Below are 21,308 nucleotides of genomic sequence, written 5' to 3' on the forward strand. Positions count from 1 at the left end.
CACTTTGAAGCGATATCAGTTTCGAAATCTAAGAGGGAATACTTCCAAATTTCACTAAATTTTTAATTAAAATTTAACAAAATTGGAAAAAAAGGTCATATTTGCATATTTTCACGTGCAATTTTTTTTCCCTTCCAAGATATATCTGAATCAAATGTGGTAGCTTTAACTTGAACCTCTAAGGAACACCGGCGCACACATTCTCTAGTTTTCTTTGCTTCTTCTTTCTTCCTTTTTTTTCTTTTTCTTTTCAATTAGCACTGTTTTCAATGTGTTCAAAAAAAAAAAATTAAAACCTCTCTTTCAAAAATATTTATTCTAAAAAATTAAAATATTTCTTTCAAAAAATTTAAAATCTTTCTGTAATAAGGAATTAAAAATCTTTCTTCATATTATCTGTTCCGAAATCAATACCTAACGCCATCTTGAATTTTTGCGAGTCACCACCAGTTGCGGGATTTAAATGGCGGCATTAAATCAACAAATTATCCGTCTTCCTCCTTTAGCAGATCGATACAGCTCCTACGCTCTTCAAACAGGTGGGCGATTTTTCCCACAATGCCCCGCGCAGATCCACCCCACCCCCCTCACTGTTTATTTTTAGAGAAGCGTCCCCTCAAATGATCGATCCGTTTTGCAGCACAGATGGCACGTGTGGCTAAAGCTTGCATAAACACTTTGGAAACATTTTGCTACAAGAAAAGCATCTGACTTTACGGACTAATTGCCTTTAATATTAATTGCAAGTTGCATTCTATGCACAATGCACTTAAGTAGTGTTATTAATTGAAAAAAGTTCCAAAGTGAGATAATAGATCAATATCGGTAGCTAGATTTCTATATTTGCGGTTTCCTATTCTAGGATTATCCAGAAGATTTTGCTACTAGTGCCATCTGTTGACAGTAGATGGAACTATAAACGCAAGCTTTGATGAAAATATAATAAAAAGAAATAATTATTTCTAATTTAGACTTTTCTTTTAAAACATTTCACGTGGTCTTAATAGCGCTTTTTAAAAAATAAAAATATGATTTGTGAAAGCAATTTTTTAGAACAAATAAGAAAAAAATTCAAAAATATTTGTTATATGGAGATAAAAAATGAAGCTGATGTAATCCTGGCTAAAACAAAATTTCCTCTAAAATATATTTTTAAAAAAAACTGCTTTTGATTCTTTTATTCATAAAAAAGGGTTCAAACACATTTTTTTTATATGCATTCAATTCAAATTATTACTGGCTGCATCAAAATCTAAAAGCTGCGCAATGGGTTAACTTTCATCTATCATCATCAGCGCCGGAGCAAAACAGATCGATCGTCTTCAAATAGCATCAAACGGGAGCGTTTCATCCATCGGTTCAGATGCGCTTGCTGTCCTATTCGATTTTTACAATTTATAACGGTTTAATTTTTGCTGGCAATTGTTAAATAGTTTCACAATACCAATTGATTTCTGGCTAGAGTGAAAAAACAGTGGCTTGCATTCTGAATCTACAAAGAACCGACCTTGAAAGCGAAATGGAATCTCCATAATGCTGGAGAGGTAAGTTGTTTACGTCGTTCATTGATTGACCTGTTGACAGAAAGCGAATAATGAGCGATTGAATGATCTTTAGGAAACGTTTATTTTTATATTTATTCTTACCAATGATAATCTAACTGTATTCCTTAATAAACAATTAGTGAGTTTCCGCCTGTTTGGTGGAGATTAGGAAAAAGAAATTGCGCTACAATTTTTAGTTTTATGGAAACTTGGCATGTTTTCCTGTTTTTTCGACTCTTTGAGGTCAATTAGATCTCGAAATTTTTTCAAATATTTTGAACTCTCATTGAATATACAAAGACCATATATTAAAATTTATTCAAAATGCAATTAAGTATCTTTCAAATTTTTGAATACAATTTAAAATTTTTCTAATTAATAACATTTTGTTAGTTTTATATATATATATATATATATTTTTTGTCATTTTAAATATCTATGCACATATTGCTTCAGAATTTAAAAAAATGTTCGATCGTATCATTAAATAGTATTTAAAATCTGTGAAATGTTGTTGTCATTTTTTTATTTTCCTATATAAAATGGCTTTTAAATTGTAATTCTGTTTTTTTAATACGTTGTATACCAAAATCTACTATCTTAAAATATAAAATTTTTCGATTTCAATTCATCAAAATTTGGCATTTAAGATTGTTTATGTATTAAAAAGAATAAAAAATATTTTTTTTGAGAAAAAGGGCCGGGTATTGTGTTGCCTAAAAACCCTTACGAGGCGAAATCCGACCTCGCATTTGTCGGTTTTAAGAAAAAATTAAAAATAATTTTTCTCAGCTTCAAACTGTTTAGATGCTTCAGCCTATTAAAGCTTTTCAGAATATTTTTTTAATTTCGAATTTTTACATCCAGAAAATGCAATATTTTATAAAAAGAAAGGGAGATGATTGGCTTCTTTCTTGCCAATCATCTTCTATCGTGCGTTTTTAAAGAATAATGATATGACAACTTTCATGATTGATTTTGTTGATTGGAGAGCACTTTTTATGTATTTAAATATTAGCGTCTAAAGAATATTTTATTAAATTTGATTCACAAGGCAAAGGATATACATAAAAATTTATTATTCTTAATTCGTCAGAACATTTATTGACACAAATTACTTAAAATATAATTATTTATTTCATTTAGACCATTCTGTTAGGTTTACTAAAGGTTTACAAATTAGCTGTTGGGCCTTGATTAGAGTAGATGTATATATTAAACCGTATTTGCCTTAAATAAAACTGTTTTATTGAATTAGTTATATAGGTACTATAAAGTATCATAGCAAACTTTTCCTTGCCTTTACTCTTTAGAAAATATCATATTGTTATATTTATTTCATTTCACGCAGACACGTGCTGAAAATTGCAATTTTATATATTTAATATATTTAATTTTCAGTAGTATTTAACTTATTTTTTAATTTGAGCTTTTGTTAATGCGATGGCAACGCGTTGATAAAAACTAATGTTTTCCCATTGGCTCGTAAGGTGTACGTGCAGCTTATATTTTATTTTTATTTTGTGCAAACTAAATTGTTGAAAAATGTAATTAAAACAATTTTAAGGACTTCTCTAAACTTGAAATTTAATTTCTTGGTTAAAACATTAGCATTATTGCATAGATTATTATTTGGACTTCAATATGATGTGAAAATTAATTTGGTGCTGTAATATTTTTGGACGTTATCGCGAAAAAATGCCGAAATTTCTCTTAATATTGTTCTTGTAATTGTTCTCTTAATATTTCTTTTAATATTGTTCTTAACACTCAGAAAAGCAAATGGAACGAATAAAAAGTGAAATGAATTAGAATCAAATTTTGGATCTACAGAATAGTATTTGCCTCGTATGATAAAAAGTTTTGTCTCTTTATTCCTAAAACCTCTTGTATAGTTAGCCCTTCTACTTGTTTCTTCTTTCTCTTACTTGAAGTACAGAAAAAATATTGTAATCATAAAAATATTCGAACTCAAGATTTTCGATTCATTTTCACCTTTTAAACAACACCTGAGCACGAAAAAGAAGTTTTTGGCATTATGTCTGTGACATAACTCATTTCTCTAACTCATCGTAAAATTCAGTTTTTATTTTTACTATCAAAACATTTAAATGATGCAAATGAAAATATTTTATTTGACGTCAGTCAATAAATGTTCTTATGAAAAAATTATGAAGTTTAAATTTTACACAGTCCTTTTGTCCTAAGGAGTCATATTCTGCGAAATACTCTTGACACTTCAACTCTTAACTCAAGTTCAATAAATAAACTTTCTATCTTCTGCGATAATAAACTTTCTATCTTTTTTGAATCTGAAAATTGAATGTAGAGTCACTCAGCATTGAAGTTGTATATGCAATGCAGAATAATTTTTGTAATTTATGCAATATCTTAAAGAATTACTCAACAAGAATATCTCTAATTTATAATAAAATTCAGTTTTTATTTTTACTTTCAAAACATTTAAATGATGCAAATGAAAATATTTTATTTGACGTCAGTCAATAAATGTTCTTATGAAAAAATTATGAAGTTTAAATTTTACACAGTCCTTTTGTCCTAAGGAGTCATATTCTGCGAAATACTCTTGACACTTCAACTCTTAACTCAAGTTCAATAAATAAACTTTCTATCTTCTGCGATAATAAACTTTCTATCTTTTTTGAATCTGAAAATTGAATGTAGAGTCACTCAGCATTGAAGTTGTATATGCAATGCAGAATAATTTTTGTAATTTATGCAATATCTTAAAGAATTACTCAACAAGAATATCTCTAATTTATAATAAAATTCAGTTTTTATTTTTACTTTCAAAACATTTAAATGATGCAAATGAAAATATTTTATTTGACGTCAGTCAATAAATGTTCTTATGAAAAAATTATGAAGTTTAAATTTTACACAGTCCTTTTGTCCTAAGGAGTCATATTCTGCGAAATACTCTTGACACTTCAACTCTTAACTCAAGTTCAATAAATAAACTTTCTATCTTCTGCGATAATAAACTTTCTATCTTTTTTGAATCTGAAAATTGAATGTAGAGTCACTCAGCATTGAAGTTGTATATGCAATGCAGAATAATTTTTGTAATTTATGCAATATCTTAAAGAATTACTCAACAAGAATATCTCTAATTTATAATAAAATTCAGTTTTTATTTTTACTTTCAAAACATTTAAATGATGCAAATGAAAATATTTTATTTGACGTCAGTCAATAAATGTTCTTATGAAAAAATTATGAAGTTTAAATTTTACACAGTCCTTTTGTCCTAAGGAGTCATATTCTGCGAAATACTCTTGACACTTCAACTCTTAACTCAAGTTCAATAAATAAACTTTCTATCTTCTGCGATAATAAACTTTCTATCTTTTTTGAATCTGAAAATTGAATGTAGAGTCACTCAGCATTGAAGTTGTATATGCAATGCAGAATAATTTTTGTGATTTATGCAATATCTTAAAGAATTACTCAACAAGAATATCTCTAATTTATAATAAAATTCAGTTTTTATTTTTACTTTCAAAACATTTAAATGATGCAAATGAAAATATTTTATTTGACGTCAGTCAATAAATGTTCTTATGAAAAAATTATGAAGTTTAAATTTTACACAGTCCTTTTGTCCTAAGGAGTCATATTCTGCGAAATACTCTTGACACTTCAACTCTTAACTCAAGTTCAATAAATAAACTTTCTATCTTCTGCGATAATAAACTTTCTATCTTTTTTGAATCTGAAAATTGAATGTAGAGTCACTCAGCATTGAAGTTGTATATGCAATGCAGAATAATTTTTGTAATTTATGCAATATCTTAAAGAATTACTCAACAAGAATATCTCTAATTTATAATAAAATTCAGTTTTTATTTTTACTTTCAAAACATTTACATGATAAAATAGCTATTGAATGTTTTTACATGAATGGATTATTTATTCCATAGATCAGGAACTGCAAAACATATTGAAAAATTAGGATATTAAATTTAAATAAAAAAAATTGTGCATTAGATTTAAATTTATGAGTTTTTTCATATAAAAATTCTACCAAAGATTACAATTTGTGAAAATAGCATTTAAAAATGTAAAATAGCATTACAACTTATGTAATTGCAAAAAGAAAATTCAGTGTATTAAAAAAAACCTGGAAATAAAATTCAAACAATGTAATAAAGAAAACTGTTTAATTATTAATCAGTGAAAAAGTACGTTAAATAATTTTTAATAAAAAATAAAGATAAAAAGATAAATAAATTTATTGATAAAAAATCAAATTTGTATAAAAAATTAAGTTAAAGAAATCACATTTTCCCCATAATAAACGTTTTAACATAGTTTAAATTTATCTTAAGTATTAGGAAAAAAAAATTTTGAAATGAAATGAGTTATTCCTTTTGTTTAAATGAGTTATTCTTTTTTTGAAAATAAGTTATTTAATTATAGAAATTACTTATAATTGATGATTTTTTTTATCTTCCCCAAAATGAAATATTTAATGTTGTCAAAATTTGTACCTGTCTAATGGGAATATGCCAAGATGAGAAAATCATTTATAGTTTGAAATTTGCTTTTTATGAATTTCTGACAAAAATCACTTAAAAAAAAGTACTAAATAAAATGACAGAGAAAATAAAACTAGCGTAGATGCAACAGATAGTACACAAGCCAACAAATAATTGGGAAAATTATGCTAGCTTCAGTAAATTTTAGAGTTAAAACTGTCTTCGTTTGGCGTCTGGCTTTTTGCCTTACCGCGACTTCATTGAAAAATATTCCATCCATTTATCTGTTTGGCGATATTTTCGCTCATATGGCCACACAATAAAATGCCTATGTTTTTTTTTTTTTTTTTTTTTTTTTTTTACTTTTACGTGGATTCTGAATTCTGGATAAATTTTTGAAGGGGGAAAAGAAAAACTAATTCCTGATATATACACAGATCGGCTTATGTTTGGAATTTGTCGCCAATTAGTTCGCCAGAAATACTAATTATGTTCGTTTTCAGATAAATTGTTTAGATATAATTTCATTTCCAAGATTCCGCCAAACTGCTTGACATTAAAACCATTTATTTTAATTGGCTTCCCTACTCTTTATTTTATGTACATGAATTTTTATAAAGTGTGTCAGGTGCCTCTTTTCCTCAGAGCTCAGTGTCAGATGCGTCTTATAAACTGCACCTGTCACAGCCCTCATAGACGATGTATTGATAACTAATCAATGAGGAAACGTAGTTCGAGATCTTCTTGTAAGTTACAGTTTCTTTTTACTCTCTTAAAGATAGTTACAAATAACTTTTGCTATATTTTTAACAACAATTCTTCTTGCTAGTTAATGTTGATTCCTGGAGGGCTCAGTGTAAAATCTTAAAATGCCGGAGGCGTCCAAATTCGAAACCTGAGTCCTCTAAAGAGTTGTAGTATATGAATGTCTAAATTTGATGCCGTGGGCCAAACGTCCGCCATTTCATGTGGTGTGGAAGTGTTTTAGAAGGAAATGCCAATTCTGGGGTCGTATTCGTCATCTGATCTGGGTTTAAAATTACAAAATCTGACCCAAAATAAAAGTGTTGGTTTCAAACGAGATATTAATGAATCTAAATTAAATTAATATTGATTGCTGCTATTCAAGGATTTTTTTCATAAAAAAAATTCTTTGCCAAAATATCGATAATCTTGTATATTCTTTCTTTACAGATAGCGGCATCGAAGCGAACTGACAGCAGAAATGGAAGGGAAATTTAAGGAATCCCCTTACGTCGAAATGTGCCATATACAGCGTCCCAAAAAAATGGAAGATCAGAAAAATCTGGGGAAGAAACCTAATAAGAAAGTTATTGACATGGGACATAACTGTCACCTAATTATAGAAATGCCTGATCTGCCAGAAAGTGTAATAGCAAAGGGATTTGATCTCAACAGCCTGCACTTGATGTCGCTTCAAGGGCTTGCTATGAGGAGATTGGCTGTACAGTTGTGCTGTCACCGTAAGATGCTTGCGTATGCTGTGCAAACCGATTCAGCTGCGCGACGTCAAAAGGAACACGAAACAAAGATGTATGATTTATTGAAAGGTCTTCTACCTGAAGTTCCGCTTGCGCAAGCGATGAAACACGAGTTATTCAGTGTAATGAAGTCGGTTTCCAGAGAAATAATAAAATGGTTGGACATCCATGAAAATTATTTAGGTCCGTGTAACTTAAACGATTTGGAGCATTTGAAACACCTGTGCTGGACTAGCTTGGGGTGTGTGGATTATCGGGAAACAGCCGCAGCACTCATTCGCCACGAAAAGCTGGGCGTGGCACAACGTTACAAGCTGGCTTGTCTGTACTGCTTAGAAGAGGACATCAGAGAGCTTTGGCGAAAGATGCCCGAAAGAAGCAAAAAGTCCTATTATGATGCCAAATCACCGAATCTCAAGCAGCCAGGTTTAGTCCTTATTTGGACTTTCATCTTAAAAGGAAAAGAAAAAAAATTGCTTAAATTCCTTGAAGAAAACGGAAATTTCTACCCCTCCATTGACCACCTAGGGTTCGAATGTGCTGCAATCCGCGGTTACAGAACAGCTGCTCAGTATTTTTATGAAATGTTAAAGTCCGAAGAAAAAGAAGAATTATTGATGAAAACCGCCATGTCTGTAGCAATGCAACGTTCAAATGATTATTTTTTTTACATGGAGGAACGCCAACAACTTGGCGACGTTTTGTTCTATTTGATGTCCGTGATGCAGCCGTATGAGCAGAAGATCTTGCTTTGGCACCACCCTTGCGAGACCTTGAAGTGCGCTCTGGATTGGCCCAGGCAAGATGCCTTTATCGAGCTTGCAAAATCCGTATATCCTTTCCTTTCGTTACGCACTTACATCCGGGTGATTTTCAATCTGTCCCGAAACAGTTCTTGGGGATATAATCATTCGAAACTATTTCAAGAATTTTTCATGCTCGAGCCCTTTGATTTCAGTTTGGCACTGATAGTCTACAACGACATTTTGCGAGATTTTATTCGAAGTGACGACATAGAAACTGTCAAATTTCTTTTCAGGCATCTGGATGCTCAGGGAAAAGATGAACCTGTTTTGGGTTCTATAGGGAGTTTCATTAACTACGAACTAATGAAGGAGGGTAAGTGGGATTTGATGAATCTTTTCATCGAAGAGGTCAAGATATCCGAATCAAACAGACGGAGAAATGTGAAATTTTTCAGTGAAAGTCGTGGATTACATCTGGAGATGGAAGAAATGCAGCGTCTCATACTTCTCCGTAACCTTGGGACTCGAGAAGATGTCCAGAATAACACTGATCTTGAAATTCAAGAAGAAGAAAGAGAAGAGCCGAAGGCTGTGAGGAAACTATTAATTCCTCTGAAAGCAGCATACGATAAGTGTATTAATATTCTTTTCCGATAAGTTCCATGCATTCGTGTTTTGTAAATTGTATCATGGTTCTGTGACATCCCAACGCAAATTCTTTTCTTTTTAATACGATGATTTTTAAAATTGCCTTCATGTGAACCCTAAAATTTTATTCGTAGAAATATTTAAACTTTACCGGAATGCTTGTTTTAAATTTATCTACAGGAATCAAGTTCTATTAACGTTTTATTTGTTCTTTCCAAGTGTTCTTGCATAAAGCATTACCAAATGTGTGTCTACATATTTGATGCTTGATGAATGTTCGTGTATAGATGTTTACTAATCTTCGTATGGATTATCTTGAAACTGTTGGTGTTAAGACTGTCAGAGAAATTTTATGTGTAATAAAATTTTTCAACATGCAAATTGTATCATAGTTGTGTGACATCGCACAGCAACTACATTACTTTGTAATGCAGCGATTTTTAAAACTGTTTTCGTTTGAAAACTAAAACTTTTTTCTAATTTTTTTTATGCAGAAAGTTGAATTTGAATTTATCTCTAAAAATCAAGTTCTTTTCACATTTTATTTGTTCTTTCCAAGTGTTCTTGCATAAAGCATTACCAAATGTGTGTCTACATATTTCATGCTTGATGAATGTTCGTGTATAGATGTTTACTAATCTTCGTATGGATTATCTTGAAACTGTTGGTGTTAAGACTGTCAGAGAAATTTTATGTGTAATAAAATTTTTCAACATGCAAATTGTATCATAGTTGTGTGACATCGCACAGCAACTACATTACTTTGTAATGCAGCGATTTTTAAAAATGTTTTCGTTTGAAAACTAAAACTTTTTTCTAATTTTTTTTATGCAGAAAGTTGAATTTGAATTTATCTCTAAAAATCAAGTTCTTTTCACATTTTATTTGTTCTTTCCAAGTGTTCTTGCATAAAGCATTACCAAATGTGTGTCTACATATTTCATGCTTGATGAATGTTCGTGTATAGATGTTTACTAATCTTCGTATGGATTATCTTGAAACTGTTGGTGTTAAGACTGTCAGAGAAATTTTATGTGTAATAAAATTTTTCAACATGCAAATTGTATCATAGTTGTGTGACATCGCACAGCAACTACATTACTTTGTAATGCAGCGATTTTTAAAACTGTTTTCGTTTGAAAACTAAAACTTTTTTCTAATTTTTTTTATGCAGAAAGTTGAATTTGAATTTATCTCTAAAAATCAAGTTCTTTTCACATTTTATTTGTTCTTTCCAAGTGTTCTTGCATAAAGCATTACCAAATGTGTGTCTACATATTTCATGCTTGATGAATGTTCGTGTATAGATGTTTACTAATCTTCGTATGGATTATCTTGAAACTGTTGGTGTTAAGACTGTCAGAGAAATTTTATGTGTAATAAAATTTTTCAACATGCAAATTGTATCATAGTTGTGTGACATCGCACAGCAACTACATTACTTTGTAATGCAGCGATTTTTAAAACTGTTTTCGTTTGAAAACTAAAACTTTTTTCTAATTTTTTTTATGCAGAAAGTTGAATTTGAATTTATCTCTAAAAATCAAGTTCTTTTCACATTTTATTTGTTCTTTCCAAGTGTTCTTGCATAAAGCATTACCAAATGTGTGTCTACATATTTCATGCTTGATGAATGTTCGTGTATAGATGTTTACTAATCTTCGTATGGATTATCTTGAAACTGTTGGTGTTAAGACTGTCAGAGAAATTTTATGTGTAATAAAATTTTTCAACATGCAAATTGTATCATAGTTGTGTGACATCGCACAGCAACTACATTACTTTGTAATGCAGCGATTTTTAAAACTGTTTTCGTTTGAAAACTAAAACTTTTTTCTAATTTTTTTTATGCAGAAAGTTGAATTTGAATTTATCTCTAAAAATCAAGTTCTTTTCACATTTTATTTGTTCTTTCCAAGTGTTCTTGCATAAAGCATTACCAAATGTGTGTCTACATATTTCATGCTTGATGAATGTTCGTGTATAGATGTTTACTAATCTTCGTATGGATTATCTTGAAACTGTTGGTGTTAAGACTGTCAGAGAAATTTTATGTGTAATAAAATTTTTCAACATGCAAATTGTATCATAGTTGTGTGACATCGCACAGCAACTACATTACTTTGTAATGCAGCGATTTTTAAAACTGTTTTCGTTTGAAAACTAAAACTTTTTTCTAATTTTTTTTATGCAGAAAGTTGAATTTGAATTTATCTCTAAAAATCAAGTTCTTTTCACATTTTATTTGTTCTTTCCAAGTGTTCTTGCATAAAGCATTACCAAATGTGTGTCTACATATTTCATGCTTGATGAATGTTCGTGTATAGATGTTTACTAATCTTCGTATGGATTATCTTGAAACTGTTGGTGTTAAGACTGTCAGAGAAATTTTATGTGTAATAAAATTTTTCAACATGCAAATTGTATCATAGTTGTGTGACATCGCACAGCAACTACATTACTTTGTAATGCAGCGATTTTTAAAACTGTTTTCGTTTGAAAACTAAAACTTTTTTTCTAATTTTTTTTATGCAGAAAGTTGAATTTGAATTTATCTTTAAAAGTCAAGTTCTTTTCACATTTTATTTGTTCTTTCCAAGTGTTCTTGCATAAAGCATTACCAAATGTGTGTCTACATATTTGATGCTTGGTGAATGTTCGTGTATAGATGTTTACTAATCTTGATGTTGGTAACCTTGAAATTGTTGATGTTAAAATTGTCAAGGAAATTTTATGTGTAATAAAATAATTTTTATGATGCTGCTTAATGTTTTAATTTAATTCTGTGATTACTAATGAAACTTTCAACGTCTCTGATATCAACAGTTTAAATTATTCATCTAACCTTTCTGGCGACGAAACTAATATAATAAAATATAAACATTAGAAGCAATTTATAACGTTTTCAAAGTGCACAAATCATTTTTGGTAATTCTGTTTTTTTTTTTTGTTCTTTTTTTCAATTTTAATTGAATTTCTTAAGCATAATTTAATATTTCTGATGTTATAAAAAGTATATAAAATATCGTAATTACATTAAACATCAAATCTATGACATTTTAGAAGTCTTATAACTATTCTGTTCATGGATCTTCCCGATAAATAGAAATCGCATGACATCACATTTTCATGAAAACTTTGCCACCCATATCCTTTAACTTCCAATTTCATTGTACTTGTGGTGCAATTGTTTTTTTTTACGAACAATCATTCTCTTAGCGCGCTTGTAATGTAAGCTCATGCGACAATGATGCTGTGACAATTATTATTTATATTCTTGTATTTTTTTTTATTCTATTACTAGCTGGTACCCGGCACGTCGCTGTCGCAGAAGAAATAAGTTTGAAATTTGAAATAGCTATTTTGTTTCATTAGGAATGATAGAAAAAATATCATTTTTTTACTTCTCGACATTCATTGAAATTGAATGATACGTAAAGGACAATCTAAATAATATTTATCTATTTTTTTTACTTTATTATTCAAGTATACTTTAGGGTAGACAACATTTTTTTTCTTTTCCCGACTTCAACAAAAACAAATAATTTTCTTGGTTGTCCAACTCATGAGCATCCAACATCCAACAGGACATGGGAAACATGGATTTTCTAGTAAGTTGGCAAAGTGTTACCGCAATCGGATGAACGGTACGTCAGCGGATAAAATACGAACAAACAAAAATTCAATTTTATATATTAGATTTATAATTATTTATTATTATTATATTATTTATTTGAAGATTTCCAGCTGAGCCAAAAAAGATCTGCAGGCAGATCGATTGAAAATTATTAATATAGTTGCAAAATAAATGTGTAAAATAATAAAACTCCTGTGATTAATAATTAAGAAATTTAATATTATTATATAAATAAGATATAATATTATTTATTTATAATATAAAGACTAATAATTTATTTAGACACCTGTAGAATATTTTCATAGAATAACAAAAAAAATAATGTTTATATATATTCATACTCAAAAATTCTTCATAATTTGTTAATTACGAATTTCTCCTTAAAACGTTAATTTCGAAAATTTTTAAAATAGAAACATTAGAATGCAAATTTGTTAGAATATTTAATTCCTTATTTAATTCATCATTTTAACAAGCAACAAAGTAAGAACTTAATTCCTTATTTAATTCATCATTTTAACAAGCAACAAAGTAAGAACTTAATTCCTTATTTAATTCATCATTTTAACAAGCAACAAAGTAAGAACTTGTATTTAAAATATAAGGAAAGTTTGACTTAGTATGAAATAATTTTTAAAAAACTGAATAATTATTATGTTAATAATTTATTCTGATTTAAAAAGAAGTTATATAGTTAATTTAAAACTATTCCAACAACATTTTTTACATTTATCTATAAAAATAAACAGAATCACTGTGTTAAATGAAAAAATTTGTAATTTTATTCGCTACATCATTATCAATGCATTCATACTAAAATAACTGAACTCTTCGGAATTTTATTACTTTTAAAATGAACTTAAATAAAACTTAAATGTGTAATACAAACATATTGTATTTGATTCCAAAATATTATCTTTTATTCTTATATTTTATATTAAGTTTCAAAACATATTTTTACAAATAAAACATTTTGCCAAATTGTGTTTTAAGTTGTCACGTTCAAAGTGTCTTCCGGTTCTAAATCTAAAGAAAAAGAATGGAAATACATTTATTTTCATCGCTATTCAATGCAATTTAGATTATGTGAAGCCTAGTTCTGTTTGTATAATTTATTCCAAGTACAGATACCATATTTTTGTATTTAAATATGATATTTGTTGAATCCAAAATATAAAACTATTATAAAGAACTTATTTTTAATATCTGAGCAAAATATTTTGATAAGAACGTTCATTAAATCAGTCAAGTAAATATATTAGCAGTCAATTTACTGAATTTATAATACGGTTTTATAGAGTTCTAATGCATATCAAAATGTTTCTTGGCAACTGTTTAAAAGTTTACGTAGTTTATTATTAGATAGTTTGGCTTGAATTGTTTTGAAATCGTTTGAAAATATTTATATTTTTTGATTTTCTGCATAAAAAGATTCAAAAACCTCTACAAAATAAAATATACTATTCAAATGCAAACGATTTTAAAAATTGGAAAAAAATGTCTTGATTAGCTAAATAGATGTATTAAGCAAAAGTATTTTAATTTAGAGGTTTATCAAATGATTTATGTAAAATTTTAATACTGTTTAAGAAATATTTTACCTAGTCCATGAATTAAAAATAAGCTGTAAATCTACTCACTTGGGTTCGATAGGTAAATAACATGAAAATTGTGCCATATTGTGAAACATATAAATGAAGAGATTACTTATTCTCTAGTTCAGGAACCGCAGAACATATTGAGAAATTATGATATCAAACCTGAACAAAAAAGAAATAGACATTAGATTTCAATCAGTGAGAGTCTTCATAAGAAAATTCTATCAAAGATTAGAATTTGAGATATTGTATTTAAAGATATGAAATAGCATTACAACTTATGTAATTGCAAATATAAAAATCAATGTAACTTTCCAAAAAATTTCAAAAGTTTTCTAAAGAAAATTCTTTAATTATTAAATTAAAAAAATCTTTTTTTCACATACAAAATTGGATTTTTAATGTTGTCACTTACCTTAAAATAAATAATTCAATGTTTATGACTAAACTGGATAAATTGTTAGTATAAGACTGATTATAAAAGACCATATTATAAAACTGACGATTTAAACATAGTCATATGTACAAAGCACTCGGTTTTATTGATATGAATGCATTAATTTATGAATTTGCTTATTATACAATCAGACTTAAATATTTTTTTATAGAAAATTGAAGTATTCATAAATACCAGGCATATTTTTTTCCCACTGTAATAGCTATTGCATTATCTAATTTTATTCTACTATAAAAAAATATAATGAATAATTGCACCGTACGTTCAATAAAAGTAGATGAAATATCTGCATATATAAAACGCTGCAGGGATATAGCTGGTATTACATACTGTAGAATGACAGAAGTCAAATTTAAATAAATCATAACGAACGCTTTCATTGCTGAATTCAGCATTTCGCTGATAAATGTAGCTGAAAGATATAAAGAAATGTTTTGGATAAAAATTCTATTCACTCAAGGGAAGAATTACGTATTATTGAATGGCAACAGTTAAAAGTAAACAAATCACTATACGAACATTTCAGACGTCTATACACCTGTACTTAATCTAACGCTTTGCTAATTAGTGAAGCTCAAAATATTGTTAGAATTGTTCTGGGTATTGCTCACCAAAAACTTCATTCACTCAGAAAAAAATAGAAGTAAAAGAAATAAGACTCAAATAAAGTTTATGATCTACCTATTAATATTAATGAAAATATCTTCCACATTTTTTTTTTCTCTCAAAAACAGTATTTTACATTATCTAAAAAGCTCAAAACATTACTTTTTTAATGATATCCATTTTATTCCCGTACAATATTTTATTTATTTTTGATAAATTTTTAAATGTAGCACGCAATTTGTAAAAAATAATTTTTAATGCTATGAAATTCAAATTCATTCGTCACAACATTCAGCCGCGTTTAGAATAACATAAAAAGAAAATTCTTCTTAAGATATAAATTCCAAAATAGGATTTTCACTTCCTGCATTATTCTGTAATATGTACAATTTTTAATTTTTTTAACTTTGTTTATTAAATCCCTGTTTTACACTCTTATCAAACAACAAAATGAGATTTTTTAAAACATTAATATTTAACAGCCTAAAAAGTCACGAATCTAGACGAGCAAGATGGTCGCCAAAGGCGACGAGTTTACTGAAAAGCTATACAGTACACGATTTATTGTTATTTACCGTACAAGATTTATTGCTGTATTGTTATTAGTTATTGTTGTTTTCGAAGATCTTATAAAATTATTGAGAGAATGAAAAAATGAAGAACCGATTAAATAAATTATTGTATTTTTTTCTGAAATACAATAAATAAATTATTGTATTTCACGAATTCTGATAGTTTTAAAAACATTTTGAAGGGGAAAAAATCGCTCCGATGGTCATTTATTTGGAGTGAAAATAGTTTATATTTTACTAGTAAAACGAAATCAATAATTTTGTTAATTGTCATGAATTCCTCTATGTTTCAGTATTTGCGATTAAAAGTTTAAGTACGTATAGCATCGCAATTAGTTATAATTCAATACGCAAATTATTTACAACATCGTATTGTTCAAATATTAGATCACAGTTTATTTCTACATATTGCAAATATAATATTCGGCAAATGTAAAATAGATTTAATGTCTCTTGATGAATTTCCAATACGCAATGAAATAAATGCATCTCTTACAAATGATTGATTTTTTTTTTTTGTGTGTGTGTGTAAAATTCTTTGAGATATAAAGTACGATATACAAAACTCTCTTATCGTCTGCAGCTTTATTTTCAATTAAATTGAAAATTTCATCTAGACCAAACGACTTTTTAAAAACTGTAGAATATTATTTTTTTTCCTGTAGCTGATAAACCAATTCAACGCAATTCCGAAATTATAAAAAAAGATAATTACAGTTTATGTTTTAGCTTTGAATTAACAAAAATTAATTCGAATTACAAGATTTTTTTAGCATGATATTAGTGAGAATTTGTCGCATCAAGAAAAAAAAATCAGTATGAAGCTTTTCAAGTTAATTAAACTGTGCTATATTTTGTTTACCAGAAAATGAAAAGGAGACTTCTATTCTCATTCAAATATTTTAAATGTCAACCTGTTCTGAATAGAATATACTCGAAAAATGAAGGATGAATTTTTTCAGGGTCTGTTGTAAGTTTTCTCCCGTCAATTAAGCACAGCTTGTTTTCTTTGTTACATGCCTTTATCCGGCTTCCCTAAAGGATTAGCTCTCAAGAACTGGATACTGCATTTCAGTGCCTGACTTGTCAGGTACCGGGGTCGCCCGAACTAATTTGAAAATGACAAAGGCCTACGAATTCAACTGGCAGGTCCCTGTACCTGAACCACTCCTGAAAGGATGCGTCTTCGATATGTGGGAAGAGGTACTTTTTGATATTAGTAGAATGTTCCGTTAATTATATTTTTTGAAACAATAGTGCCTTTTTTGTGCTATATATCGAATGTACAATTAATTGTTTCTTAGAAATAGCACTGCCTAGTCTCACAGTACAATACTTTTGTCTATTAAGAGAATGTCTAAAGACTCCTAGCCGATTAGATTACAGTGACCGTGACTATGTTTTTAATCTTTCGTTAAATTTTTATGCATATTGTTTTGCTTTGATTATAGAGAATTTTATTAGTCTTCTTCTGTATTACCAGTTTAACAAATCGACTAAAAGGATGAAGGCTGTTATTTGAAAGGACTATCTGTTAATTGAAAGGACGGTTAGCCAAGATTGTGATATTAAAATGATTATAAAGAATTGCTATCTAATATGCAGCATATTCTATTAAATGATTGATAAACTCAGAGGATTATTAGTAGCCATCAAGAGGACAGAGACTGCAGTAGGACATGGTTTCGCAAACCAAGCTGAGAAAGAGATGAAAATGTTTAGTGACAATCAATCAAATAGTTATTTTTTTATTAATTGCTAATCACTTCAGGCGATCAGATGGTTCTCCAGGAATATTGGTTAAATTTCTTAGTCAAATCATTTAGATATAACGCCTTATCCATAATTCCACCAAAATTGCTTGACATTAAAATCGTGTTTCCATTGTCTTATTTAAGTTTTATTATGTACATGAATGGAGACAAATAGCTGTATTAAAAATGTAAATATCCGTTTCATCTTCTACATTTCGGAATATTGTAATAATTTTAAGTTACACAGTTACGAAACAGAGTCCTTTTTTTAGCTTTCAACATTGGAGGAAAATCACGTGACTCAACATTTAATGAAAGAAAGAGAACGGTTTGAATTTCAAGGTAGCAAACGTGATCTGTAATTGCAAATTAAAGAAAAAAATATTTTTTTGAAAATTTTCAAAATTTAGCAAATATTTTTACGACCCATAAATAAGGTCCACTAAATGTTTAAATTTTGTTACTGTTTAAAATTCATTCTAGTGCAAAAGTATTCACAATTCGGAAATTAATTATCCTAGAAAAACGACAAAATTCATATTAATTTTTAATTAACTAGAATTCTACTTCAAATTTTTTAAAACATTGTTCCAAAGCGCACATTCCCACTTTTCACAGTATATATGCACCACGTTTGGTAACTCTGTGTCAAATAGTATGATCTGTAGAGCTCCAACACATATACATTCATTTTTGTTATTAGTACAGAAGAACTGTATTTCCATCGAATATACTGGATGTTGTGAGAGCTAACTGCCCCATTGTACACAAGATTTGTTCAGTAAACTGGATTCGAAGTAACCTAAACATGGATAAAATTATTTAACCCCTTCATTCCGTTTTAGGAAACTTATTGTCTAACAAAATTAATTAAAAATACCAAGAATATTTGACATTTATGGATTATGTGTATCTTTGTATCGAATTATAGAATCTTTTACTCAATTAATTTTCTTATACGTTTGAGACATGATAATTCGATATCATATGAAACATGGGCATGGCGTTTAAAGGGTTAAATAAGATTTATTACGCTTTATTGATATCTAAAAAGTGTTTTTCGAATTTCAAAAAATGATTCTGAGGTTTTCTGTAACTTAAAAATTTATTGAAAGCTTCACTGTTTGCGTTCAATGACCCATGGGGATTGAAACTGGGTTTTGAAAATGGCTGCCCTTAGATCGCATTTTATTGGATATTCGATTGAGTCTTAGAGCCGGACCATTTGTACTAAAATCGAGTGTAATAAAATCCTCAAAAACAAGAACATTTTGTAAAATGACCAGTAGTCAAGTAGTGAAAAACAAGAGTTTATGTGGCTAACTGCAATAATGATTTAAGAGATGCAGATAAAATGAAGCCAACGTTCTGAGAAACGACTTAAGTAAAAGTAAATAATTAAAAGTAAAAGACTCCATTTAGTAGTAGCGCATGGACAAGAACAATTTCCGGACTTGAGTACATTGGATTTGATCGATGAACATCAGGATTTTTATAATTACTTAGTCGACTGAAAAGTTTCCCAAAAAATTCTTTAATGCGATCGTCGAATTTTGATATTTTTTAAATTCTTATGGAGAACATCGTTGCGTGTGAATCATGTGCAATTTATTCTGAGCATAACTTGAACTTTTTAGAAATACGTTTTAGCAGTTTACAAAACGTATTTTAACACCATATTACTTAAACATATTTTAAATTTTTAAATGTATTTTTATTAGTTATTTAGACGTAATTAGTTATTGAAACGCATTTTATTATTTACCTAGAAGTTTAAAGAAGATATTGGATTTCGTCCGATTAATAGGATTATCAGATATTTTGCCGATAATTTATTGATGTTGTATTTGGCGCTAATTAAATTAAGTTTGTTTTCGACATTCAAGCCAAGATATTAAACTTTTTTTAATCTCAAAAAAATATAATTCCTCATGTTGTAAATACATATTTGTTGCCATTCAAGTTTTTAATAAAATTTTACATTGTTCTTTAAAGATTATTAATAAAATTTGTGAAAAATAATGAGATTTATAAAAATTGTTTCGGACGATATGCCATTTTTCGAGGAATTTTATAAATGAAATAAATAGATATTAAAAATTTTTAATGCAAAAAATTTTCTTATCTCAGTTTAAAAAATGTTGTTGACAATAGAATTATTTTACGAATTCAGCATTTTATATAAAAATATTATACATTTACATAGTGATAGCGTTAACTTTTGCTTTAAATCATCTCTTATGGTAGATGCTCCAAATTTAGTTCTATGGTACTGAAATGAGAAAAAAAAAGTTTAATAAAAGATTTTTTTTGTAAAAAAATTCTAAATAACAGATTAGTGATTAAATAATTATTTTTTCATAAATGAAAAGATGTGACAATCATTTCATTTTCAGCAACGCTAAGTATATCAGCTAATAAAAATAAGGGAAAATTATTTTTATTTGTAATGGAAAATATTATGTTGCGTAAAATGAAGAATAAATTTTTGTTCTATATACGAGTATTACAAGGTTCCTTAATCGAAATCAAATTCAGATTTTAAATCAGTCTTTTCTCGAATAATTTATCAGTAGTCGTTGTTCAAAGATAGAATAATTTGTTATTTACAGAGAGCCAAGATTATACATATTGCCATTAAAGCGCATAATTCATTTATTTCATAAAATTCTAGTTATTTCATGAATTAATGATCATAATTTATTAATTATTTCGTATAATATCGTTATTCCACTAAATAATTTATCACGCTCCACGAAATAACAAATTTCACACTTTAACGACAACATGTACTTGATTGAACGAAAATACACCATTACAATATCATACTTTGGAGAACGTGATACAGGAAATGCAAGTCGTTTACAGATGGCAACTTCACTAAATCTATACTTATATAAAACTCAATGTGTGTGCGTGCGTGCGCGTGTGTGTGTGTGTGTTGGTGCTCTACATTCCAGATTGTTCGACCTACAGCTACCAAATTTGGCACATGCATACCTCGGAGGTCGGGAATGTGCACCTGGGGTCCCTTTTTTTGAATTTTTAATTAGAATTTTAATTATTAATTAAAAACTAACTTTCCCACCAAAAGAATCGTTTCATTTTCCCCACCGCCAAATGAGTAAGGCTTCAGATTTTCCCCCACGCTAATAAGGATAGGCTTAACATATTTTCGACCGATTATTTCAAACGATTCTGTTTATTTTTTTAGTGTTTGATGCATTTAAAATAAAACATTGTTAATGAATCGATCTTTCAGATTCATTTTGAAGTACTTTTGAATTAAAATAAAACAGAGTAAAGGAAATTAAAAATTTCTAATCTGGGTAGCGTTACCCCAACTGGCGTAGAAAATTCACGCATTTGCGTTACCATAACTGGCGTTGAAAATTCACGCATGCTCATTGTGTTCCGATTGTTGACAACTATTTTCAACGGATGCGAACTAGATTTAAATTATTTTTAGGTGAGTTTTATGCTTTTGTAATTAAATTGTATTTATGTAAGGTATATATTTTTTGTATATGCTTATAGTTTTAAGTACATCGTTTTTTAAGTAGTTTTTTTAAACCTGTTTTCGACCGATTATTTTAAACGATTCATTTTATTTTCTTAGTGTTTGATGCATTTAAAATGAAACAATGTTAATGAATCGATCTGTTCATGATGAATCTGAGAAAATTTTGTAGACAAATTCTTGAGATATTACATAAATTAAGAAAGATATTCTTTAGTGCCC

The 21,308-nt window shown here is 28.5% G+C and overlaps 2 protein-coding genes across 2 annotated transcripts in view; both read left to right on the top strand.

Annotated features, from left to right (window-relative positions):
• The first annotated feature begins 1,327 nt into the window (after positions 1–1,327).
• Positions 1,328–11,643, top strand: LOC129956438 (uncharacterized). The gene is made up of 2 exons (XM_056068320.1): positions 1,328–1,544; positions 7,241–11,643. Exon 2 carries the CDS (start codon positions 7,272–7,274, stop codon positions 8,949–8,951), a length of 1,680 nt encoding a protein of 559 aa, XP_055924295.1. The 5' UTR covers positions 1,328–1,544; positions 7,241–7,271; the 3' UTR covers positions 8,952–11,643.
• A 5,257-nt stretch (positions 11,644–16,900) lies between these two features.
• LOC129957048 (1-phosphatidylinositol 4,5-bisphosphate phosphodiesterase-like) overlaps positions 16,901–21,308 on the top strand; it is an 85,772-nt gene continuing 81,364 nt past the window's right edge. Inside the window, exon 1 of the mRNA XM_056069172.1 lies at positions 16,901–17,015. Within this exon, the coding sequence (XP_055925147.1) occupies positions 16,932–17,015 (84 nt within the window). The 5' untranslated portion in view covers positions 16,901–16,931. The remainder of the gene's footprint in view (positions 17,016–21,308) is intronic.

Source organism: Argiope bruennichi, chromosome 11, assembly GCF_947563725.1.
Source record: "Argiope bruennichi chromosome 11, qqArgBrue1.1, whole genome shotgun sequence".
NCBI classification, from domain to species: domain Eukaryota; kingdom Metazoa; phylum Arthropoda; class Arachnida; order Araneae; family Araneidae; genus Argiope; species Argiope bruennichi.

Coding starts and splice junctions, on each gene's coding strand:
- LOC129956438 (XM_056068320.1), top strand. CDS start 7,272: ATGGAAGGGAAATTTAAGGAATCCCCTTACGTCGAAATGTGCCATATA.